The sequence below is a fragment of the Sparus aurata genome, chromosome 5 (genome assembly GCF_900880675.1).
Source record: "Sparus aurata chromosome 5, fSpaAur1.1, whole genome shotgun sequence".
Lineage (NCBI taxonomy): Eukaryota > Metazoa > Chordata > Actinopteri > Spariformes > Sparidae > Sparus > Sparus aurata.
Window position 1 is genome coordinate 13,748,472 of NC_044191.1, and position 25,968 is coordinate 13,774,439.

The window sequence follows — 25,968 nt, forward strand, 5'->3', positions numbered from 1 at the left end:
AACTGTGCAGCTGCCCTACAGCGACCCCGTGTGGTACAGAAGAGTCACAGCAGATAATGTAATTGGCTTCATTTGCAGCAGCAAATGAGCCGAGAGAGTTTCCTTTTAGACTTTATGGCTTGAAATAAGTGGTATTTTTTTCCACCGGTGGACCTCATGAACCTTAGACTGGGCGTTATCATTGTTCCTTATGTGAACTATTAGAGCTAGTAACTAACCTTTGGCATAGTTTGAAGCAGAGGTGGAAGAAGTACTCAGAACTTGTACTTGAGTAAAAGTAGCAATGCCACAGTGTAGAGACACTAGTACAAGTAAAATTGCATTCATTTAGTTTGTTTACTTAAGTATGTACAAAAGTAATAGCATTATAATATATCTAAAGTACCAAAGGTAAAATAATTCATCAGGCAGAATGTCTTATTTCGGAAATGTGTATATTATATCATTGGATTGTAATTATTAATGCATAAATGTGTTCATCAATAGAATGCTGAAGCTGGTAAAGGTGATTTAACTTTATATAGCTTATCTTGTGACTCTTGGATCAATTTATTCTTAATATTACATCATATTTTATTTCCATTGATTATATTTTGTATTATTAAACTGAATCTTCAAGGTGACTGTTGACTAAAGTTGTCAAAATTAACTAGTGGAGAAAAAAGTACATGTGTTTCTGAACTGTAGTACAGGAGAAGTATGGACACTCAAGTACAAGAACCTCAACATTGTAATTGAGTGAATATACTTAGTTACTGTCCAGGTTTGCAGCATTCTGCGTAATAAAACCAGACCAACTGAAAAATGTGTCTGCTCCTAAACCACCTTTATTGCATTTTGGCCCTGTTCCCTTTCTGCAAGATCCACAGACTGCAGTCCATGGCGACATTCAAGTAAAGTTAGCCAAAATAAAACTGTTATTTCCGAACAACCCTTAAGTGCTCATGCAGTATCACGCTTGGTGTGATTTCAGATACAGCATATATCTTTAAGTTTAAGTACATTCAAAGGAGAAATACATCGGCCATTAAAACAATATCACCCCACTGTCATATTGACCGCCGTGTGGATTCTGTTCCAATGCAGTGATTGATAAACGTAGCAATTTTTAATTTAAAAGCGAATGTGTGTGACTTCCGGTAACACTGTGGTTCCTGTATTTAACTTGACGCCTCTACAACGTACACAGTAAAGCGTGGATGCAGCTCCTCCCCCCGACCTGAATGAAGACAAGCTAGTCAGACCCAGCTACTGCTAACTAAACTGCGGAACTACAGCGGCGAAACAGCCCGTTGCAGGTCATTTGAAGTTGAGGTACAGCGTTAACTCGAAGGCCTCCCTCAGCGACCGAGTGGCTCATCGAGCGCAGCTAACACAGCTAACCAGAGCAGCCAGAAGTTTCTAAATAAGTTAATGTTAGCCAGTTGCGTCGTTTGACAGCTAACGCTAACTAGCTAGTCTCATTGGTATTCGACGTCAGTTTCAAAACAAAGCCCGCAAAACTGAGAAGTTGAGACTCAGCTGTCATCTCCAGACTAGCTAGCTACGAGAGAAGCTAGCTAGATGTAAGTCTGCCAGCCGACGGAAGATAAACTACGCCACACAGCTGATGTCTAAAACACTCAGTTATTGCCCAATTAACGTTGTTTTGCTGACGTTAACACTAAGTTGAAGAAGCTGTCAGCAGGTTTGACTGTGACGCGCTTGAACGCATCTAATCCAGCAGCTAGCGTTAAGCTACGCGGGTCCGTCGATACAATCAGGTTCACTTTTTTCCCTGAACCTTGGATTTAAATGTCCGAAAAGAGTTCATCGTCCGGTTCGGATGAAGATGTGGACCCGGAATCCGGGCAGCCTGTGGAGCTCGGAGGCATTTTAAGCAAGGTAACAGTGGTTGAACCAGTTTGAGTGTTCGTGTTTTGTGGTGCAGACTTAACTTCTATCCTTGGTTTCTTAATAACACAGAGCTGCAGGAGTTGAATTAATTAATGCATACACATCACATATCAGGCAGAGGATTTTGTTGATTGTATAGTGCAGCTAACCTTTTGTCCTGTACCTCTTGTGTGTTTACAGTGGACGAACTACATACATGGATGGCAGGACCGATGGGTCGTGTTGAAAAACAATACTTTGAGCTATTACAAGTCGGAGGATGAGCGGGAATACGGCTGCAGGGGGTCTCTGTGCCTCAGCAAGGCTGTCATCACAGTGAGTATTTACCGTGGTATGAGGAAGGAACAAAACGCTACCGCTGTCTGTTGCACAAATAGAAAGCAAATATGAGCGGAGCACCTGTTCAAGATTTCAGGGAGTAAGAGCTCATAAGATGGGTGGCCATGAAAGGCCTCATTTTCTGCATCAGTGCTTTTGGAGTAGGGTTACATCTCCACCAGGTCTCAGTGTTTTGATCCTGTCCCTCCCTGTCATTAGCATAGAGTTGAACTTTAATTCCTTCAATCCACGTTCCTCGAAGGTCCAAAGGTAAACATTAACTTGTGACGGGGCTGTTATTACCATTACAGGTAAGGCAATGGGCTTCATGCTCCACAAGTCATTTGAGAGCCCTCTCACATGGCCGTTTTAGATTAACTTTATTCTTAGTTATGTACAGGCTTGTGGAAATGTTTGGTTTCTACATTCATAATCTAAGTTTTTTTCCACATATGGTAGAGATGGGACTTGTATTCGCTCTATGCAGGTCTCCTGTTGGTGAGATAAGTGTAAATCCCACACCCTGGTTAAATATTCACTGTTCTCTCTGAGCATACCACCAGTCCAGAGGCCAAACAAATGGCTCAACTGTGATTTGTTCAATAGGATTATATGACTCAAAACTGGATTAAAAACCACAACATGAAGGGTCACAGTTACTTCCCTCTATTGCGAGTGATCATTTGAGTGAGCAGGGCACCAGTTCCTTTGTTTGCGCAGACCTCGATGGAACTCCACATGACATTTGGGATGTTATGTTATTGTGTTTATAGTAGGCTAGCTAAGAGTGTACTGTAATAATTTATGCAGCATGACCCACACAGCCTCTTCTTACTACCTCTCCCTCTTCAGAAGTATTTAAAGCCGGTGCTGTCTAAGGAGACGGTGGTATGAGGACTCAGGAATGCAGAAACAAGCCCCTGCTTCTCTTCTTGCCTAACATCAGTCTGTTTCACACTGTGTAGCTGCACACAGACACCAGACTGTCCTCACACAGAAACTAAATGTGCAGGAAATGTTGCATTGTGAAAAGTCCTGTCGAAGGCCAAGGTCCATTATCAAAACATCACATCAGTTCAAGCTTATCTTTGCACTCATGTTTTTTTCTGTTATCTATTTATGTAGAGCAAACTCTAATAAATAATGCTTAACATTTTATGTTTATTGTGTTATTTTGATTAAAATACCGACACGTACACACATACACTGGTTTCAAGATGGAGAAGAAGTCTTAGATGTATCTCTTTTCAGTTTTTAGTGAATTCAGTTTGACTTATAGCCTCCCCTTTCCGAACACTGAAGATGCCACAGTCCTATACACAGAAAAAAGCAAGTGCAGCATGGATGGTCAGTAGTGCTTACGCAAGGGGAAGGAGATTGTTTCAGGCAGAATGAGAGAGGTGTAAACTGGATTGTAAAGCAGAGGTTTATGGGCTGTGACTGATACAGCACAGTAAGATATACTGGATTTCTCTAACCAGTAATGGCAACACGGCTGGATGAACTTGAAGTTATCATTGCAGGGCCTTCCTTATCATGAATTTCTGAAACAGGAGGGCGTTTTTTCAATGTTTCACCTGTCTCTGAGTGGAACATTTTGCTCCAAGGTTATTGGTTATTGAAAGCATTTAAGGGGTCATAGAAAACCATTCACCCCGGTCTGCTTTCTTGATATGCAACTTGTGAAATGTATTAGTCTTCAAGTGTAAATACAGTGTTGCATAAGGTTATGCAGGCTGACATTTCCTGTTTAGAGTTGGAGTTCATGTTGCTGTTGTCAGTGGCAGCAAATCAACGAGCACATGAGCATCATTCAGCAAATCTAATTAAACTTGGGCAACATGAGGTTATGTCAGGTGACAGACCTGCTGTAGTATTGGTGCTGCTGAGGAGAAAAACAGGAAGGAGATTCAAGTCAGCTATGTCTCATTTCTTATAAGGTAACCTTTGCAGTGCAGAATACTCCTCAGCTGAGTGCAGTGGGCAAATTCCAGTCTCAGAGGAAACAGGGGAATTCTTTGGTGCACGTGTTTGGGTGCCTAAGGCTGTCAGAAGTTGAAGCTGGGTGGGGTGCACTGTAGAACGGGGGAGTGAAATAGTTTGGAGATTTGGCCCAGTAGTGGAGGGAAAACTTCTGATGACCCAGGTTCAGGCAAAGCCATCCTAAAAGAAACTGCACAGCTCTTCCTCAATAATTTAGGGTTGAGCCTGCAGACATAAGACATCAGTTTCCAATTAAAATTCCTGTTTATTGTGTGGCGTAGACCTTTCTGTTCCTGATGGAATCCATGTGTCTCCAGAATGTGTCACAGCTAGTCAGTCAGTGTCAGAAACAGACAGATGTAGAGGCAGGATTCTTGCTCTGATTAATCTGTGATTTATGCCAGACGAAAATGTTACATTGAGTTTATGTTTTTTGCTATTCAGATAGTGACCATATCTCCTGACGTGCACACTGCCTAATAACTATTCATGAGCCCTCTCCTCTCTGTGTGCAGCCTCATGAGTTTGACGAGTGTCGTTTTGACATCAGCGTGAACGACAGTGTTTGGTACCTCAGAGCTGAAGACCCAGAGCACAGACTCCAGTGGATTGAGTCAATAGAGCTGCACAAGGTGAGTGGAATTAGTTTCTTGTTTCTTCAACACAAATTTTCTGGACTTCTCTTGCTGGCTTCTTTTTGCACCTTGGTTTGGTTGTCGTACAGAACTTGTGATAAAGTTGTTCATGGAAGTTTGCCCGCCTGCAAGCGAGCTGCATTTTCTTGATAGATTAATTTTACAGCTGCTCAGACTGCCTGAATCCAGTCCGGGTTATGCTCAGGGATTTTTTTATTTGCTTGGTGTTTGTCAAGAATCTGAACACATTTTCTTCGGCAATATTGTGTCAGTTCCTGAGGCAATAATAAATAAATATTTGATTCTTTTTATGTTTGCCTTATCGCCCACTGAAAACATCGTTGTGGTGCATTTTTCAAATTTTTCAGGTATTAAGGTTCAATTTCGGGTCAGGGTGTTTTTCAGAACAGACTGGGAGTAATCTGTTATGTGCTGTGAGCTGGGTGTGGCAGGACAGGGATGGGGACACACACACACAACCCTCCCCCCTGGGAATGTGAGGAATCTGAGGAGTGAGGTGTTGAGGTGGGGGTATCCCCTGTCATCAGATACCAGGCAGCTGCAGCGACGTCTAGTTAATAATGCAGGGTTTCGGAACATAAAGTGTTAAGCACATTTTCTGTGCTAGAGTGATACTACATTCTGTCCAGAATAAGCTGATATTGGCTTGCTATTTGTTAATACATTTTTGGTCTAGATTGCATATGGCTTAAGTATGGCTTGCATATTGAACGAGTCAACAATCTGTTTAGTTTTATTTAGTTTTTTGTTGATTTGATATTGATTTACTTGTGCAGTGTTTTACATATTCAAACAGCACATAAACTTATGTAATATCAATCAAAATGTTTGCACTGGGTGAAGTACAATTTTTCATTGTGTTATCTGGGTCTCACAAGAGACAAAGAAACTAATGTATATTTCCTGTGCACAAGTAATCTCAAATACACAGTTATGTAATTTTTCTTCCTTGAGTTTGCCACTTAAAAACACTGTAGTTGAGAGACCACCGTAAATGTACCTTTTGTCAAAAAAATAATCACTGTCCTGTGAATTCTCATTAGATCTGCCTCTCCACTAAAATGTTGCTGTGGGTGGTTATGTTAGTGCAATTGGGTATTGGCATGTCAGCTGAGTGTGAGTGACCGCAGGTCTCTAGTCCATTAACGATGGTGTGAGAGCATTTCAGGGTTATGTCTGGATTGTGACCTACAGTAACCTCAGTAAGCTTTATGCAGCACTACCTGCAGCATTGCTATAAGTGAGTGTGTGTCTGCACTGCTCCCAACTGGACAAAGAAGGACCTGCATCATACAATGTTCATTACTTTGCTCCAGTTTTGATCTTCATGTCAGGACCCAAGAGGGCATGAACTGGTAGAATAGCCTTACTTTCCTGCTACTTTGTTTAACTAACATACAAATAATAATCATTTCTGTGGATTTTTTAAAATTCCGGTAAAGCCCTGCACTGTTAGTTTAGATCAAATGTATGTTTACTTTTAACTTTTAAAACTACTTTTTGAGGTGTTGTGTGGTTACAAGTTGTGTGTGCTAATTTCATATGCTCGTAATTTGCTCAAGCTCAGTATGTAGTTACTGTAATTGTGCTATAATTTGGCAAACAAGTCATTAAAACAGCTCTTAAATGCCTCTTATAAGCCACCTACAAAGGCAAAAAAACACCTTTTGTATAACCATATTACCAAATGAGATTGTTCTTGTACAGGACAAAAAGTATTTTTTTTGTGCAAGTCCATTTGTGTTTTTATGTGTGGGTGTGTTTGTGTTGGTGGTAGAAAAAGTCGTGCAAAATGTAGGGACGTTAAGTGCAGCTCTTGATGAATAATGTTTTTTTTTTTTTTTTTTAATCGCCCGTTCTCACAGCAACAAAAATCAAGAGGGACACATAAAACCCTCCATCATACTGAGAAGACTGTTCCATTCTGGTAGATTCAGAGGGGTGACATGGGAGGGAGTGGGGAAAACCCCTTGTTTATCCTGAGTTTTTTTGGTCACCTCTTCAGGCTGGTGGTTGGCACAGTCTGAACATTATTGGCCTAGATCAGGCTTCACAGGAGTATATCAGCAAATTATAATAAGAGAGAAGAGTCAGGTAAAGCAAAAGATCCAGACTAATGTTGCTCCCAGCATTTCTCTCTCTCTCTCTGTCTCTCTCTCTCTCTCGCTCTCTCTCTGTCTCTATGTCATAATGTACAGTAGGCTGCTTTGCTCGCCCACCCATTTGGTACTTTAGTGGTTTATCACACAAGCAGCTCCAGACAGCCCTCGTCTATCTCTCTCTCGCTCTCTCCCTCTCTCTCTAATGCATACATGCATGGACCCTTCGTTTTTATCCCTCTCTCGCTCTGTTTCTTTCATGCAAACACACACAGTCACAATTGCTTGCTCAGTAATGGATCCTGGACATAAAGATGGACAAGATGAAAAGGTTTCATCTATCAGGGTGTGTGTGGTCTGTTCATATATGTAAAGCAAGAGTGGAGTGCATGTGCGTGTGTGTCTTTGAGTCCATGTGTGTGCCTGCGGAAGATCTGACTGAGAGCAGACTTGCTTTGCTCTGCCGAGGAATAACAAGGCTCTTCCTTTTGGTTCCGTCCGTGTCTTCTGCTTCATGGAGCAGCTGGTGTCTGCCTCTCCTCTGGCTGCAATGGAGCGAATGAGTTTTTCCTCTTCCTCCTCTCCCTGTCTTATAGCTACTTTCTTTGACTTGATGAGCTAAGCTGAGCCTGTATGGCTTTTCTTCTCCACCTCCTCCTCTTCCCCTTTGTTCCTCAGTGAGGTGTGTCCTGGGGAAACGGGAATACTGGACTTAAGCCTCTGAATTGTCAGAACAGTAGGAGTGTTTGGGGAGCGTCTTGGCCATGTTGGGGCCAGCAAACCGCCGGAACTGCAGCAGTGTCCTGCTCTGCCTTGGGTGTTGGAATGGCCGAATGGTGGGCTTATAGCATGTTGGAATGCTGATTGTTCACTGTCACTCATCACTGAAGTCTGTTCGTAGCATGCCAGTGTTGTGGCATGAATGATTAACAAACATAACCCACTTGTGCTTTTGTCAATTCATTGCATAAATTATTATTTTCAGTTTGCATGTATGCATTTTTTTTACATTAGTAGCGCTGATTGAGCATTGAGCTCTGCTGCATGTGAGTTATTGTGATAAACCATTCACTGTTTTTTTAGAAATTGATGGCTGTGTGCTGAACTAGAAGTGTTTTTAAGAGAAAATTTCACAAGCAGTAATGGGCTCAGATCTGTTGAACTCCTCAGCTCCTAGTCAGTTACAATACACTCTTTTCATTACCATCACAAAGCCGTGGGCACAAGATGCCATTTCATGTGTTGTCTACGAGTGGGTGTTTGTGTGCATGGCTGTGTTCTGCAGCTGGCCAGGTGCATAAAGATGGCAGTCTCTGAAGATATCACAGATTGGTCTTCATGTTGCTTTAGTGCTTTGCTTTGCCTCGTGGTCTCAGCCCAAACTATTTATACAGTACCTGTGATTTCAGCAGCAGCAACCTGTGCACTATCTCTGTCTAATCAAAGTATTAAGCTACAGCAAATCAGATCTTTTAGTGGTAGTTTTGCAAGAACAGCTTGTATTCTGTAGCACTTTTTGTTAAATGTTTGTTTACCCATGTTACTATGCAACTGCCTTTGTCTGTTGTTTGAAATATAGGCTTTGTTTAAAGGTCAACATAAAGCAAACCTTAATGAAGTTCATGTGTTTGTTTTAAGTATTTGATGTGTTTTAGATTATATGACAGTCAGGGTGATATAGTTTATGTCAGACTGTTGTATAAGCGCATTAAGAAATAATATCCCTATTGTGCTGTTGGTATCGAAGCATTAATATTTGTCGAGCACTCCTGGGTGACACAACTTCCATTTGCAAATTTAAAAAGTAACAATCTTGGCACGCAGCTCTGCCATTTATTGCGGCTTCTTCTTTTTTTTTTTAAATAATAAATTCCAGTCCCTGTTCAGTTGTACATATAACAGTTTGTTGTTATAAAATTACAAATGAATATTTTGGACATTTCAGTGTGTTTCAGCTGACCGTATTTTCATGTATAGTCAGTTTTACAATCTTAACTTTTTGAAGCACTCCCATCAGTTTTCTCTGGACTATTTTTCAAATCAACCATGGAGTATTTTTGATAACAGCGCAGCCTTGAATTTATCGTTGTTAATGTTCTAATGTTCTAATTATTTTTTAAGACCAGGTCAGTTTTTAAGGCTAGCGTTTCCTCGTTATATATTTGAAATACATGTCACAACACAATCATCATGGTATTTGGTCCATGCCCCATCATTTCCCAAATGTTTATAAGTTATAACTGCGATTGATACATTATCTAATAGTTCATAGTTGATAATACTAGTTGGATTGATATGACTGGTGGAGTAAATGTCCCAGTGATCAACCAAATCTATGTAACCTACGTTTTCCCAGTCTGTCACTCTGTTGGTAGATATTGTAGATTCTCTAGCAGAGGAATGTATGTGCGCTCTCTGTTGAGTTTGTCACCTGACTTCCTCTTCAGTTGGCTCAATGTTCTTAAGAAATACCTCTGCATGCCAGTTAGCAAACCGGACTATATTGAATGTTTGAAATTGTTATTGTATTAATCAGTAGGAACATTGCACAAGTAGATCATTAATAAGCCTCAGCAAATAAATTTAGACTCATAAAACATACCACAAGCATGTTAGGTTCCTGATTCATACAATAAAGAATTTCAGACTTTACCCTAGCACATTATCTCCTCTTTACTGTTTCTATGGGTTGAGTAAAGCTTTAAATTTGAATTTAAGGTTGGGTCATAAATTTGCAATCTCTCTCTCTCCCTTATGTGTATGTGGATAACAGTCAAGAGCTGCATGTGGAACAAACACGAATATTTTGCTTTGGCGGGGTTCGCTGGTGCAATATAATTCTGTCACTCTGCTGAACTGGCAGTCCCAGGCATCGCCCAGTCATAAGTTGGCCGATTAATGGAACAAATGCAGTCACTGCCACTCCCTCATAGCTGTTCACACAGTGAATCTGTTTTGTAAAGTGTGACACAACACACACAGTATTTCCCAAAAAAGTATATGCATGATTTTTCTCCAGAAAGAGAATTCCAGAATGGACAGATCCAGGCTCAATTGCCAGTGTAATTTGTTTCCACTGTTTGTCAAGCACTTAGTATCAGGCCTACTGGCTGGGCTGATGCTTGTGTCTATTTGTCAGCCACAGTCCCTTTCAACAGACTATTTGTCTATGTAGGTGTAGGTCGTGCTCTTGTTGAGTTCAGCATTACTCAGTGCTGCTGACTGCTAGAGTTGATCTCCCCCCTCTCTTATTATATTGCAGACTCTTTAATGAATTTTGTGCACCCACTGATCTTCTATTCCTTCCTCCTTGCTTCTCCTTTCTCCATGAATCCTCCATTTCCCTCCTTTCTTATCATCAATATCATACCCCTCCTTCCTACATTGTCTCTCCTTTCTTCTATATCCTTCGCTCCCTCCCTCTATGTTACAGGCTGAGTCTGGTTATGGTTCAGAAACCAGCCTCAGGCGTCATGGTTCCATGTTGTCACTCACCTCTGCAGCCAGTGCCTTGTCTGCCGCATCCACATCCTCTTTCAAGGTAAGAAGAAAAAAAATGATCACCAAAAAGCTTGATGATGTTAGGCGGTAGCAGATGATGCCAAGTTCTTAGTCCCTTGTTGCCTTCTCAGAAGTATTTCCATCAATTCACATTTAAACCTCCTGAATAAAACAACTAAAGGCTAGATCTGCTGTAATTACTTTTGTAACTTGTATGAATGCCAAGTGTTATGTATTTGATTTTGCTTACATCTTTGCCATGGTGTTAAAGTAAGAGAACTGAAATGAATCTTTCCCCTGACAGCCTCTGATTGCATCTCTTTCTCTCTGCTCAGAAGGGGCACAGGTTGCGTGAGAAGCTAGCAGAAATGGAAACCTTCCGGGACATTCTGTGCAGACAAGTGGACACCCTGCAGAAATACTTTGACTCCTGTGCTGATGTCTCTAAAGATGAGTTTCAGAGAGACAGAGGTAAGCTGTGGCATGGATGTCTCTGTATACTGTCAGTGATTTAGTTTAACCACGGTCAATTTGTATTAAATTGCTTTACCGTACAAAAATCTGATATATTTAGTGCAGTGTGGACATGGCAAGGTGGATTAGCCTTGATGTTTACTGGCAAGGGATATAATGTATAGATCAGGAGCTTCATTCAGTATGAGAGTTGAAGGCCAGTGGTTGGTAAGACTCATTGAGAAAGGGAAAAAAATCAATATGTACTTTCAGGGCACTTTGTGGGTTGTTTCATCTCTGAGGCAGAGCTTTTCTATAGTCCTCAAAATCATGTACATGCAATTTCATCTAATGGGTTTTTTGTATAGTAGTAATGTGTTATTGCACCATCAGGAATTTTTAAATTAAGCAAAAGTAGTAACTGGCTCCAGTAACTTAAGTTTAGAAGTGTGCTACTTCTGTTGAATATTCTTGTGTTTGTTAGTGGTGAGGGTACAATGCAGTTATATAACAATTATCATTACATCAAAACTTTTGCTTTATATATGACTTTGTTTGTACTGTGTGGCTACCTACTGTCTATGAAACATACGCTATGTTATCATTATTTATAATAAAGCCTAGCTTGGAACTTACATCTCACATTATTACAGGTCATCAGACTGTTGACAATGAGGTTTAAATCTCCCTTTATGACTTTTCTGCATCTCTTTAAAGAGCAAATCACAATGTATCTAAGAATCGATTTTAAAAAATCTGTGTTGCATTCAAAGGTTTAGGTATTTATGCCATGTTATAATGTGGTTAATAAGATGGATAACGGATAAATCCTGACCAAAATAATAATGCTGTGGTTTTCTTCCCAGTAGTAGAGGAAGACGAAGATGACTTTCCTACCACTACAAAACCCGATGGTGAATATAATCACAACAACAATGGCAGCAAAGAGAAATGTGAGTTTACACGTAGGTGCTGTCACACATTCTTTGCTTCCTTTGAGAAAATCTGTAAAAATACATTTCGGTTGCTTGGCCTTGTAATAACTGATTCGACTTAAATGTGAAAAGCTCGAACGTCAATTTTTTAACCAAGTCATGGGTCATTTCCTTTTTTTCTATCTGTGCCAGTGTTTTCCCCTGCAAGTCCCAAAGGTATGAACGGGATAGACTTCAAGGGTGAGGCCATCACCTTCAAGGCCACCACAGCAGGCATCCTCTCCACCTTGTCCCACTGCATCGAACTCATGATGAAACGAGAGGACAGCTGGCAGAAGAGACTGGACAAGGTATATTCTCACACTCTAGACACAGTGATTAAAATAAATGTCACTCACATTGTCTGAAGTGTCATGTGAATTATAAGCACTCGTCAGCAGCCACTGCTGGCTGAGGAGCTAATTGTTGACTTCAGTTGTCTTTTAATGAGCCGGTTATTGTGACCAAAAGTTCTGTGTTTTTTTGGCTCTGTCCTTCAGATGATTAGGTTGTAGTGTAACATCCTTGTACCAAATGTCATGATCGCAGTATGTGAAAACAGGCAGGTACGTTAACATTGAAGTTGATCAGAAAATTACAGTTAAAAGCTACAGGGATTGTAATGGATGGGCTAGACCGTGATTTAAAGGAAGTGACTCTGAATTTGCTTTACATGTAAAAGACACAAGCTGTAGCTGTCTGAATTCCCAGGTTAGACAAGCCAAGGCTCCTAAAGATGTAGCTATGTAGATGTACTGGTCCATAACCTTAAACTTTTGGCTATGGAAGGTTGGATTTGGGTGTTTGTTGAAGGCTCTGTTTGTTTCTGATTTCTGCGTGTTTATATTTGTATTTATTTTGTAACTTAAGCTTTATCTTGTAAAGAAGTTTGTAGCTTTTTTGTTGTTTTGGTAGGTGCTCTCTCAATAGATGTTTTTGTGGGTAAGGTTAAGGTGCCTTAAGCAATACATTTCGCAATGTAGCTCTCTGTTCTACTGCCAGTTGTCATTGTAAAGCAACACGGTGTTGGTGGTTAGTCAGCAAGAACATGGGAAAATGGTTGCATTTCATAGTCCACATTACTGAAAATCAATCCTTTTTACATGATCTGGCATACAGATGGTTAATGTTTGTATTAAGCTGTTGCTCAATGAACATATGAATTTCAGCTTAGTCAGGCTTGTTTAACAGAGGCTCGGCCAATGTTTTTTCTTAATGACCTTTAACCATTTAGTTATTCAATTGTTTGTTTTTTAACATTGGTTGTAGTCCCCCTTTTCATGGAATTTGCTTAATGTAAAGAGCAGTCTGTGTCTGAGATTTGCTCTTCAGAGCTCCTCAATAATGATCAGGATTCAGCTCTGCAGATGTTGTCAAACCAGTTTCTTTTTTGTCTGTGTGCAAAGGTGTGTTTGCCCAACCCTAAAACCTGCTGAAGCCAGGAAGAGCTTTCAGTTCGTTAGGCTGCTTGAGTAAAACTACCTCAGTCTTATCTGTGTTTGGTTATGTGTGTAATGTTTAGCTGCTAATGTTGAGTACGGGAGTAGAAATAGTCACAGAACACACATTCCAAGAGGTAGACTACCTGCTCAGACTCTTACTGAGAGTGAATTAGAAAATGACCACTCGGACTTCATGGTACAATTTGTGGAGGCCTTCGCTACAAAGGGGGACAGAGCTGCTCAAACACCAGAAACAGCGATGGATACCTCTACAGACCTGCAGCCACTTCTTTAAAGTAGGTATCTGTCCATCTGTCTGTCTGTCGAGTGGTTACAGACAGCTGAAACAGGATCACCTCCTGTTTATCTTTGTGCTACCTGTCCCCGCCCTCCTTTGCTTTCTGTGCGGTTACTCCATTTACGTTTTGTTAAGAGTATAAATTGTATTTCAGTATACTTTCAGCCACAACTTCTTTATTATTCTGGCTTTCTCGCATTGCAGTCAGGATAAACTGTGATATATGAACAGTTTTTTGTGCAGAGTTGTAGATTCAGTTTGTTGTATTTTGATTAATTTGCTCTTACCAAATAACTATGCTGGTTGGCTGTTTCTGTGCTTTTAAGTAATAAATGGTGAAAGCAGTCAATTTACCACTGGAAGATAATTCAACCTCTTCAGTTCTCCGTTGTATAGCAGCAGTCTGTTTTCTAAAATTCATTTGTGTGAAGTGTGTTTAATGGCGGATGAGACATTCAGTAAAACCTGTTTGAATGTGCTCAAAGCAGAATGATGTGGTTGGTTTGCCCAATTGTTTGTGACCGGCGCCTTTTCTTTGTGACTCTATCAGCTGAATGCTGATGAATGTTGCATTGTCACTGGGGCGGAGATGTTTTGTGACTCTTTTGCATTGAATTCCTATTTGTATTTCATTTAAATGTAATGTAAATGTAGCAGATCTCTTTTAAAGTCAACAAAGATTTGTTCAAATAGCTAATTGCATGCTGTCAATATTGTTTGTAGTTTAATGCAGTTGCACTAACAACACTACACTCTCTCTGTGTTTTCAGGAGCTAGAGAAGAGAAGGAGGGTAGAAGATGCCTACAAGTCTGCTGTGAATGAATTGAAGAAAAAGTCACACTACGGTGGCCCAGATTACGAGGCAAGATGAAATTATTAGATAAAATAAATGAATTAGAAATGGCTTGTATCATTCTGCACCTTTTGCAGGGCTGTACTCACAGGACTCTTACATTGGTTCCAACATTTTCTTTGCGCAGGAGGGGCCCAACAGTCTGATCAATGAGGATGAGTTCTTTGATGCGGTGGAAGCTGCACTGGACAGACAGGACAAGATAGAAGAACAGGTTTGATGTTGTTATGTTGGCTCAGTCAAAATGGCCTATTGAGTTTGTGTGTATAAAAACAATTACAGCACAGTTAAATAAATTACACAGAGAGTTGTTTCCTTTGTCTATAATATCCTTTTCTGTTTTTAACAAACTCCGACTCTTTGTCCCTCAGTGCCAGTCAGAGAAGGTCAGGATACCTCGACTAACGCCTGTTCCTCCTGGAGACGTCTACTCAACCATCGGTACACATCGATTTGCCACCAAGGTGCTCAACAGATTTCTTATTTTCTCTTTAATGTACATCTTAATTCCATCCTGCCGGTTTTCCTAATTTAAGGCTACTGGCTACTGTTTACTCAGTCTCAGAATCGGAAGCCTAGTCATTTTACAACCAGTGCGACCTGCCTACAATCTAAAACTCTGCAACTGCAACTTGTGTGCTGGAACTTTCTCATGTGTCTTTGTTTCACCTAAACATTTCACACAGAGAATCAGTTGCGCTTGTTGCCGTGATTTGAGAGCTTAACTTCTTCATATGCTGTACTTCTTGGGCAGGTTGTGACTGCTGCTGCAGTGGTACCTCTTTCCATTTTGTTCCTTATTCCTTTCTTTTCCAATCTTCCTTCCTTTCCGCTGTACAGCCCCATAGCCATTCTTCTTCCCTCTCCTCGGTTGAGCTATTCAGTGCTTCAGATGACATTCACAGATTCAGCGCTCAGGTACTGTATTTGGTCAACAGTGGGCACCTGTATCTGTACGTGGATGCAAACGCCTACTGCTTTCCTCCGCAGAGCATGAACAGTTAGCACGAGAATGTCTACTAACCAGTCTCTCCAGGATTTCAGAAAACATTTCCTGTGCTTCAAGAACAATGTTTATAGCAGGTTTTGCACCAAAATCGCTGTAGTGTTATGTAATGCACTGGAGCAAAAGCCTGAAATTCATCCTGAAAAAAAAATGAAATTCCTTGAGTGACTAACAGGTTTTCTTCCGCTTATACCAGTTGTCATCATACCACTGATAAGAATAAAGTTAGTCTAATAATGCATGACTGGGATCTATTGCTTCATTTTCTTCCCCCCACATCACCCTGTCTTCCTCAGCATGAGTAGGCATGAATCCAGACAGCACTGTGTTCTTAATGCATTGTTGAGACGTTGCGTAATCAACCCACGCAGGAATATTTATTTGGTTACAGCTCCGTGGCTCAAGGAGAAGTTCCTAAGATTTGAGATTCTGTTGCCTTCTCTAATGTCATCAAAACATCTGTGATAAAACTCCAGAACAGGTGCCACAGTAGATGTGTTGCTCAGGAAGACTTATCATTTATTGAACATGAGCAAAGCATTCCTAATTCTATGTTTTTGTCTCTCAACAAACTGTCCTGTTTTGAAGCTGGTCCTCAAGTAGGCAGATAAAGGACAGAAAAAGACTCTCTGACATAAGAATTTAATCAATACATGTCCGTGTCTCAGGTGGAGGAGATGGTGCAGAATCATATGACGTACTCTCTTCAGGATGTGGGTGGAGATGCCAACTGGCAGCTGGTTATAGAAGAAGGAGAGATGAAGGTGAGCACATAGGAGAGAAGCTGCTTATGAATCATGTCCCTTGATTGCTAGCTGTGAATATTCAAGTCTCATTTGCCTTTTGTAAAGTACTGCACAATTAGTCAGCCAGTGGGGGTGGAAGACAGACTTGCAACAGAGGAAAAATAAACCATTAGTGCATGATAATGGTTACCCGTACTTTTTTACTTCAATGAAGTACATGAGTTGTCTACCTTACACCACTGTCCCTTCCATGCTGCCAAAAATGAACTGATTTAGCTTTCAAACTGGAAAAATCAGCTAAAGTTATCAGAATTACAAGGATCATTTGTTGTGATGTTTGATTATGTTCCTACCCCTGATACAACTTTCTGTTTGCTCTGTCTCGTTGTCTACAATTTGTGTAACAGGTGTACAGGAGAGAAGTAGAGGAGAACGGTATTGTGCTGGATCCTCTCAAAGCTACACATTCTGTGAAGGGGGTGACAGGACACGAGGTCTGCCACTACTTCTGGGACACAGCTGTCCGATTGGACTGGGAGAGTAAGTTCATTCAGTAACATTTCAGGACTCGCCATCATGTCAGCCTATTTTCTTCTCTCATTGTGTTAATGTCCCAACCTGACTGAATTCTTCCCTCCCTCAGCCACAATCGAAAATTTCAACCTTGTGGAAACACTCTCTGATAATGCTGTCATTGTTTACCAGACACACAAGGTAAATTTGCATTTGCATCATACATTTGCTGAAAAATGTTGCACATTTGATCGTTAATATTCTGCAGCTGATTTGATTGCCTCTGGTTGTGTTTCAGAGAGTGTGGCCTGCCTCTCAGAGAGATGTGCTGTATCTGTCAGCCATCAGAAAGATCTTGGCAACAAATGAAAATGATCCAGACACATGGCTGGTCTGCAACTTCTCTGTAGACCACGACAATGCCCCTGTAAGATTACCACTTAAACACTTGTTATCATGCTTTATTGACATTTTTTCTATTTGATCATTTTAGTGACATTTTATTAATGTATCAGATCTCCAAGTTAGATTATTATTAGACTTAGACTAATCAAGACTTGGACATTTGGATAAAAAAATAATTTTATTCATCACAGCATCAAGTTACAAATGTCTTTTCGAACAAGCTCTGATATAGGGCTCCTCTCTCAAGGATGAATAGAAGAAAGAAGAGCTTTAGACCCCCTTAACCTCAGTAACACTGTCAAATTAGTTACAGTGAGATTTTTGTTGCAGCTCAAGGGATTGTTCGCATTTACATTTTTGTTTCACTTTCAGCCCACAAACCGGTGTGTTCGTGCCAAAATCAATGTCGCCATGATCTGTCAAACACTGGTCAGCCCACCAGAGGGTGATAAAGAGATCAGTAGAGACAACATCCTTTGTAAGATCACCTACGTTGCCAATGGTAAGTTCAGCGTGAGCCTGATATACTGATAATGTTTACATCTCAGTGTACATGCCCAAGACTCACTTTCATCATCAATGTAACTATAATCTGCTAACAATCACCTTAATGTTAAAATTCAACCTTCCATACATGCCACAAGAAAGTGTGAAGCCGAGGCCTAAACCCTGATCAATTTAGGTCGGGCAGTACATGCTTACATGAGTGACTTTCTAAACTCCCGTGGAGAAATTAAAGAAATCATTAATGATGAAATTTAACATGTGAATAATTGCTCAAGCCCAGTGAAGAAAGAGCCCAACTGTCACATCCGGTTAAATAGATACAGCTTGAATGTTTACTTGAGTCAACACACAGTTAACTGGGTGAAGGGTTATGTTGACTTATTGAGATGTCAGCGGGCTGTTTTAACCATCGACAAATAGCTGCGGGTCAAGGGCCTAAAAGAAAACAAACAGATTTGAAAAAGTCCAGTGTATATGCAGCTAAAGTATCAACATGTCATGCTTTCCGATAATGAGGGACAAAATGATTTCAGTTGTAAACTCAGTTGAACAAGCATTAATTCAGTTATCAAGATCAAAAGTAGGAACAGTGATTCTCACTGTATTTTTATTTGTTTCCATCACCCTCGCCTACTTGCACACATCCAGCCCATCAGGACAAAAACAAAAACAAAAACAAAACTTGAAACATGTGTCTGCTGTACCCCACACACGTAGCAAAAAGCATCTATGATTAGATTTTGTAATCCTGGTGGTTGCAGGGGAGAAAACAACAAAAAATCTGTTGTTGTAAAGCTCCCTCCTGCCATCTAGTGACCCCTCTTGTTTTTGGGTTTAACAGTTTCCTTGCAATTGACTGGTGAAATATTGTCATCACACATTTTAAATAAATAATTTAATTTCACCATATGATCTCAAAGAATTGAGGACAAAAAAAAATCTCAGTTTCATTTATCAAACTGTTTTCAGGATTCACCTTAAAACAGAAAGTGCTCGTACACAGAATATTCTGATTTATAACACAGCATGTGCACGCATCCTACACGGATTTCCCTTTTATAAATCACAATGAACTCAAAATGTTGTGTACCTTTTTGAGAGCTTCTTGTAACGAGCATAGCTAAATTTGTGTAAATAGTGAAACACCTCTGATTAATATTCATTCATACTGGCTGATGACCTTATCAAGTTAATCATGGCAAACACAGTCTAACCAGCCAACAAAAATACATTTCACAGAAATTATTAATGGGGATGAAAAATATAAAACCATCATCACAAATATGCCTGGCTGAGGCATCAGTACTGAAATCCGTTAAAATGTAATTTGTCCTATTTTGCACCTTATCAATGAGCATGAATTTAGTAACATGAAAGTATTGTTAATAATAACAAAACATCTTGGAGGGTATCTTTTGCAATAACAATTTTTAGGTAGTATTTTTACAACCTGTCCTAAATGGTGCTCATTTGTGTTCTCTCCAGGCAATAGCAATCAAACAGGTGTTTGTTTGATCACTTTAAGAATGTTCTTTATCAGTTTTTTACAAGTGAACACTTTATATATGTCAGAAGTAATATTTTTATTTATTTTACACTGTCAATTCAGCCATTTCTAAAGCTTAATCCCTCTGCCAGGCGAGTCATAGTCCCTCATTTCTGGATGTGCTGTATAGTTGGCAGTCAAGTTTGTTTTTTATATATCCTAAAGTTATGAAGTAAATGTTGATTATGCAATGCTATGGATCATGGTTCAGTGTTTAGGTTCCTCCTGTGTTTTACTCACCAAATGTAAAACTGTCATTGGGAGCCCTATTTCAGACGGCTTTACCCTACCATTTCTGCAATGTGCGTTACTGTTGTCGAAATCCCCGTTGCGACATTAAACAACACCAACAAACTCCGAGCTAGAAACCCACATGCTGAAAATGACATATTATCCTAATTCTAAGCTGATAGCTATTGGTACAAACTTTAACAAGCTAGCAGCTTTACCTGTTTCTTTTACAGGGATTCAGACATTTTAATCCAGTGCTCGTCTCCCCACATGCAATATAAGTTCACCCCAACACTGTTAAACAGCCATGGGCACCAGTGCTGCAACCTGATTTAAGCACACATGATGAGTATTTTTTTGAGATGGCTGTGTGAGATTAATTCCCTATAGACGTCACAAATTAAGTGTAAAGTCTAATTGAATAAGGGCTTCGGAGAGTCAAGACATCCATACCCTTTGTAGCTGGTTAGTCCTCATTTTGTGTTGTATCGAATTACTCGTCTGAATGACAGGCCATGACATATTACTGAGGTTTTTGTATTTTTTTTATTTTGTGTGACACCTTTTACTCAAATAATTTGAACAACCTCATTACTAGCCACATAACTGCTGATTGGTCTTTGAACAGCAAGACTGTCTGTGTGCTCTTGTCTTTGAAATGTCAGCCCTCACTTGCACGGCTTCTCCCCTCCCATGACTTCCAGTAGGCTATGAGATTGTGACATAAAGAAAGATACAGAAGGAAGCCACTCTATTGTTAGAGAGGGCGGGCAGGTCATGATAGTTCATTTGAAGCAAATGCAGCCTCACAGTCACTAGAGGGAGCCCTAGACCACTGTCTGTGCAATTTGGGTTTATGACAAATCATTTCATCACAGGTTAGCTCATACGCACGTTCTGCTAATCATTTTCTTCTCTGTGGCTGCAGTAAACCCAGGAGGCTGGGCTCCAGCCTCGGTCCTCAGAGCTGTGGCCAAGAGAGAGTATCCCAAGTTCCTCAAACGCTTCACCTCCTACGTCCAGGATAAAACTTCTGGGAAGCCCATCCTCTTCTGAACACAAGGAGGTAACTGTGGTCACAAACCCTTTTTGTTTTGTAATTGAGAAAGCATTTAAACAGGTAGAACATCCATTTCACTGTTAATAAATGGGATACAGCCTGGCATGTGCTTTATCTATAATTGAACCATGAAAAACCAACCAGATGCAGAGAATCTGTTTATCTGTTTATTTAGTGGGTATTGACGTTTAATCTTTCTTCTTGTTTCAGACTTGCTGAAGGCAGAGGGTTGCAACTTGGGAGGCTTCATTGTTCAATGTTGAACAGGCTCTTGAAGACTACATGACCCATTTACCTGTCAGTTAGAATGTGATTTCAAACTTACTACATGCAGGACACCATATCATCCGGGACGTCCCACAGGATACCTGCTTGTAGAGAAGACTGGTTTTATGGCTTTAATCCATCAGTAGTTGTCATCCCAGCCACATTGTTATGGCTTAACACCATCTGTTGGTCATGGGTACATTTGTATGTAAATTCGAGTTTCCTAAGTGGTTTTTGAATTGTTACCAGTTATTTGTTTTTTTTTGTAAATTGTTTTGTACATTTCTTATGATTACACAATTCTTGACTTTATTGGGTTTGCTTTAATCACTAGTATTACAGCTACTTGTTTTGCTGCTGCTAAAGTAACTACCATGAGAGAGGAAAGTAGATATTGACAGGAAAAGCATTGATGAGGTGTGGTACAGGATCTCCTCTTTCTTGCCTTCTCCTGTCCCTCTAGTGATGACTCTTTTTGCAGTTTGATGGAGGGTCAGAGCCTAAAGCTTTGAAATCTTATATTTCTAGATTGTTATAAAGTAGCTTTCAGACAGCACCATGGACACAATGTATTGTACAGAGAAAACGGAATACGTTTTCAGTTAGTTTACCAATGTGAGAAATGTGAATTGACTGTTAAGTGCTTGAATTTGATAGCAGAATGGGCCAAGGAAACCTAAAGTTCGACTTCAAGAGCATTTTCTAAGTAATTAAATCATGTTGGACAATATTTTTGACAGAGCTGAACTGATAATCAATTAGATATCTATGATGTAGGTGACAGCGGTCTGAAGATGCTAAGTTGCGGCCTATTTACCGTGTGTATCTGTCTTTAACCTCCATGTAACATATGGTTTCTGACAGATATTTGCAAATAGCCAGCCTGAGTGTCTGATATAAAAAAAATCCTCTCTTTCATTGAAGGATGAGTGGATACATTTTTTTTATAGCCGACGTTTTTTTCATCATTTTGCGCCCCTGATGAGGCAGCGAAAAAATGTCCGTCTGTCCTTTCGGAGCGTCAGATTTGTAAATTTTTCCTGCTGCTATGGTACAGGATAAAGTTAAGTTGTAAAATGCTAAGATATCTACACCGCACACTCACAGTTATACTCTAATACTACATTTCACATGCCACACTACAGTGCAGTGGCCTCCTGCCCTTTGACTGATAAACTACCCCCAGAATGCCTTAGACACCAGGATGAACCCTAAAAATCCTGGTTATCTCTACTGTACAGCCACCAGATGTGCATTTATCACCACTGAAATGAAGCGGGGGCGAGAAAGGGTCAGCATTTCACATCATCTTACCTCAAGATTTTGATTTACTATAGATTGTATTAAATGCCATCAAAAATTTGGGGAGTTTTTGCAATCAGTTGATCTGTGTGGGTTGAAAATTCACCATCAGATATTTGGTCGAAGGTTAGAAAGGATCTGCGCAATTCTTTCGCTGATGATTACAAGAGCTAGATCTAAGAGCAATGTCAGCTGAAGAATGCATTTAGTGTTTTTAATTTTGATATTTTGTCAGTAATCAACACACTTTGTATATTTCTAAGTTGTACATCAGAAGTGTTATTATTTGCACTAAATGTAATGCAATTTGACAATTTTCTGTAAATTAAAATTGTTACACAACAGAGAAAGTGCAGCGTACTCTTTGAAGGGCAACTTCTGCACCAAAAAAAAAGGAATAAGTAAAACTGAGCTAACTCCCAAGTCATGCATACACACAAATTGTTCACTGTCAGGATAACATGAGTACTTCAATAATCAAACGGGCGTGACAGACATTAAATTTAAGCAGTTTATTCATAGGAGCCTCTTTATATAAATATGCATTGTCTTTACATTCAGCGATTAAAGTTTTTTTTTTTCAGCAAATGGTAAAATATTGAATTTTACATAATAAATTATGGTCTCAAGTGACGTGTGTTTGTGGAATTCAACATTTATAGTTGGATATGGTCTTGATGAAGAGATATCGGACAGCTTCGAAGTGTAGGATTCCTGTCTGATAACTTCATGGAGAGGACACACTTATTCATTATCAAAGGATCTCCTGAGTAAAAGCATTTCAGTCATGACGCAAAAACCTCACAAAACTAGTAGCTCCACATCAAAAATGATCTACACCAGTATCATCGACTTACAGAGGTGTGCATTTGTAGTATAAAGAGGAAAAAAGTGCATATTCACATATCCAAATCTGTGCTTATGTCAGGCAGCCCACCCACCTAAGCAACTTCTTCAGAGAAAATATTTCTTACAGTAATCATAACCAATGTCAAAAGTGCCTTTTTATCAAGAGCGAGTGTGTCGTCCCTCCGCTCTGGGCTTCATCCAAGATCCAGTAACTGTCTTTTCTTACTTTCCAGCAGCCCTCCGCCAGGGCTTCAGGTTCCTGTCAGGGCAGCACAAATAACATCCCAGCTAGGATGAGGTGGCCACTTTAACCACGTCACAGTCTGTGTTCGGCCTCGGGAGCTTCAGAATCCATCACTTGCGTGTCTGCTCATGTGAGTCTTTTTCTCATCTGTCTCGGCTGTGGCTACAAGCTGGCTTGTGTCCTCCGCGGGACACCGTCGCATCCCCATTGATCCGGGACGAGGACTCCGTTATAAATTCACTGTAAACATTTCTCTTCTGATCGGCAACTAATGCAGCTGCAAACTTAGAAAGTCTCATTTCTTTCTGGTCAGGAGGAAAAACATTTAAAGAAATGTATATACCCTCTCCTATGTATATATAGTAAATGCTGAGATCTTGCGTGGGCCATGAAAACAGTATACATATATAAAACTTAATGTCACTGCGTTGACGCATGCTCTAAGAAGCGACACTCAGCCTGATGTCCATTACGTTACATGATACGTCACATGGTTCCTGCAGACTGTTGGTGTCTTCTTTTAGTCCATCAACCAGGAGAGAATCTCAGACTTCTTGTGTGTTGGCAATACGAGTGGCAATATGGATCTAGCAGCACTGGGAGTGAAGTCAAAAGACCGGCCCCGGCCCGTCCAATGGAGTGTGGCGATTGTCTTATGATTGGCAGGAGGAAATGAAGTTTGTAAAGCTGCATTTTTCACTGCAGGGGGGGAAGAGAGAAAACAGCAATTTCAAACACCCATGTCCTGATTTCTAAATGTGTACATGCTCTATATGCATTATCACAGCGAGCCTTGTACCTGAACCCCTGAAGAGGACAAACGGGTCTCAAGTTCCCAATGACAAGCTCAATGTGAGAGTGATTTGGATAACAAATGGAGGAACAGCTCACCAAGTAGACATCAAGAACAGATCCGTCGTCGCGGTCTATGTCCACGTCCATGGTGCTCTGCTCTGAAGTGAGGCAGATGGCACTGTCCTCCAGGGTAAACGTGGAGCTGGATGCAACGTCGTCTCTGGAACAGAAAAATGCATTTGGATATCAACCCACGTCGGAGACAGGCACTAGGGTTTATTGTCCGGTTCAAAGGTCGTTGAGGTGAAGCGGCTGTATCAACAGTGCTTGAGAAACGGATGAAAGAAAACACTCAGAAGGAACAAATCACACACTACTGCAGAGACTCCGACATCAAAGAGACAAAGAGATGAAAAGTCTGTGAGCAGGATGAGAAACCCCGTCTGGTGCGGAGGCCTCGGCTCAGAGGCTCACAGTCTCAGAAATGTCCGACAGGAAATGAACAACATGCCTGTTTGAGATCGACCACGATGATGAAGTCAAAATGAGACCCCTGCTGGCAGCTGGTCAAATATAGCACAGGAGATAAGAACTCAATTATTCTTTAGATATATGAGTAGTTTTCATTAAAGCTGAAGTAAAGACATCATCCTCAAGACCCTAACCAGGACATTAACAAAAACTGTATCATGTACAATGTAATATGCGACAGACAATGTGCAAAAAGCGATGACAAGCAGGGAGTGTCATATAGGCTTTTAAAAAATGTGGGGAAATGTAGAAGAGAACACCTCAGTTTAACTAAAGAAAAAGCTTAAAAGTAGCAACAAAGTAATGTACTTCAATAAAGAAATACAGTTCATGATGAGACTGCATCAAATATATGGCTTTAGATCGACCATCAGACGGTGGAGTGCAATTTTGTTTGTCTCTCCTTTAATTTGACGGTCCCGGTTCAACCACCAGAGGGCAACTTGAGGGCTATTTATCTTATATGTGTGTACATCAGGTGACTCCCTGATAAATTCAGGAATGTGTTTTTCTCTTTTATGACACGTGACTGACTAACTTTTGTGTTGGAGGTCAAAATGAAAGTAAGGTAGAGGGAGCAGCGGAGGAGCACAGCCGAAAGCCGAAGGGAACGACGTAAGGATAAGTGGAGGGAGAGAGATTTAAAATAACAGCTGTATTTCAGAAACATCCCACCCCGACTCATCACAACATAAGGTGTTGGAACTGTCACAGGCAGGCCAGCTGTCAGACAGGGACTGCTGCTGGTGGACACGCAGCCGCGGCTGCACCGCTTGTCCTCCTTTTGTCACAGTCTTTCTGCGGCATAATGGCACTAAGTGAGTCCGTGTCAAAGCCGCTGTTTAAATATTTACGAAAACAGTTGATGGAACAATGTCAGTGCAGCAGCAGGTGACTGTTGAGGGGACAGGACCAGGCGAGTCACACAATGGAGCCTCAGAGAGCGAGCTGAACCTGACACTGCCGGACAGGAGGAGAGGTGAAAGACGGCCAACACATCCAGGGCAGAGGACAAAGTGTTCAGAAGCTTCTAGCAAGCAGCAAAACTATCTCAGCAAGCAGACAGCCAGCGCAGTGAAGTGGGTTAAAGGTGTAATAAATCTCGTCAGTGTAATACGCTGATTATATTTCATCATATTTTACAATATCAGGTAATCAATCATTAATCCGGGTCTATGACTCAACACTGTGTCGTTAAAGGAGTCTGTAAATTACGCTGTAACAATGTGTTTGTAAAGTTCCTTATTTTTGTGTCTCGTAGATAAAAGAGAGTGACAGTTCCCACCATCGCACCTCCCATCCTTTAACTGTACCGTCCGTATGTTGTGTAGGAAGTGTGCGTGTGTATACTGCACGCGTGTTGCCAAGCAGGCTTGAGTCACCTGCTCTGTGACGCATGTCACCAAGAAGACCATGTGATGTCAGAGCAAAGGTGGTAATAGCGTGGGAGTGTGTGTGTTTGGCGTGGCGAGCCGACTTGCCTCCCTTCCCG

At 40.7% G+C, this 25,968-nt stretch overlaps 2 protein-coding genes across 6 annotated transcripts in view; one reads left to right on the top strand and one right to left on the bottom strand.

The window, feature by feature from the left end:
• Positions 1-1,181: 1,181 nt before the first annotated feature.
• On the top strand, positions 1,182-22,403 carry LOC115581477 (collagen type IV alpha-3-binding protein). 5 transcript variants are annotated; one of them, XM_030416596.1, is made up of 18 exons: positions 1,182-1,884; positions 2,077-2,211; positions 4,713-4,829; positions 10,386-10,493; positions 10,789-10,924; positions 11,773-11,859; positions 12,034-12,191; positions 14,391-14,483; positions 14,602-14,688; positions 14,846-14,938; positions 15,315-15,392; positions 16,149-16,244; positions 16,634-16,766; positions 16,870-16,940; positions 17,038-17,166; positions 17,517-17,646; positions 20,357-20,494; positions 20,699-22,403. In XM_030416596.1, exons 1-17 carry the CDS (start codon positions 1,795-1,797, stop codon positions 20,482-20,484), a joined length of 1,869 nt encoding a protein of 622 aa, XP_030272456.1. In that variant the 5' UTR covers positions 1,182-1,794; the 3' UTR covers positions 20,485-20,494; positions 20,699-22,403. The 5 variants fall into 5 exon arrangements, with proteins under 5 accessions (XP_030272456.1, XP_030272457.1, XP_030272458.1 ...); XM_030416597.1 differs by having other exon boundaries at positions 11,776-11,859; XM_030416598.1 differs by lacking the exon at positions 15,315-15,392 and having other exon boundaries at positions 1,183-1,884.
• Positions 22,404-22,554: 151 nt separating this feature from the next.
• pip5k1bb (phosphatidylinositol-4-phosphate 5-kinase, type I, beta b) overlaps positions 22,555-25,968 on the bottom strand; it is a 33,399-nt gene continuing 29,985 nt past the window's right edge. The window contains exons 14-15 of the mRNA XM_030416601.1: positions 24,042-24,165; positions 22,555-23,849 (exon numbers count right to left, since the gene is read on the bottom strand). Coding sequence (XP_030272461.1) covers positions 23,847-23,849; positions 24,042-24,165 — 127 coding nt within the window. The 3' untranslated portion in view covers positions 22,555-23,846. The remainder of the gene's footprint in view (positions 23,850-24,041; positions 24,166-25,968) is intronic.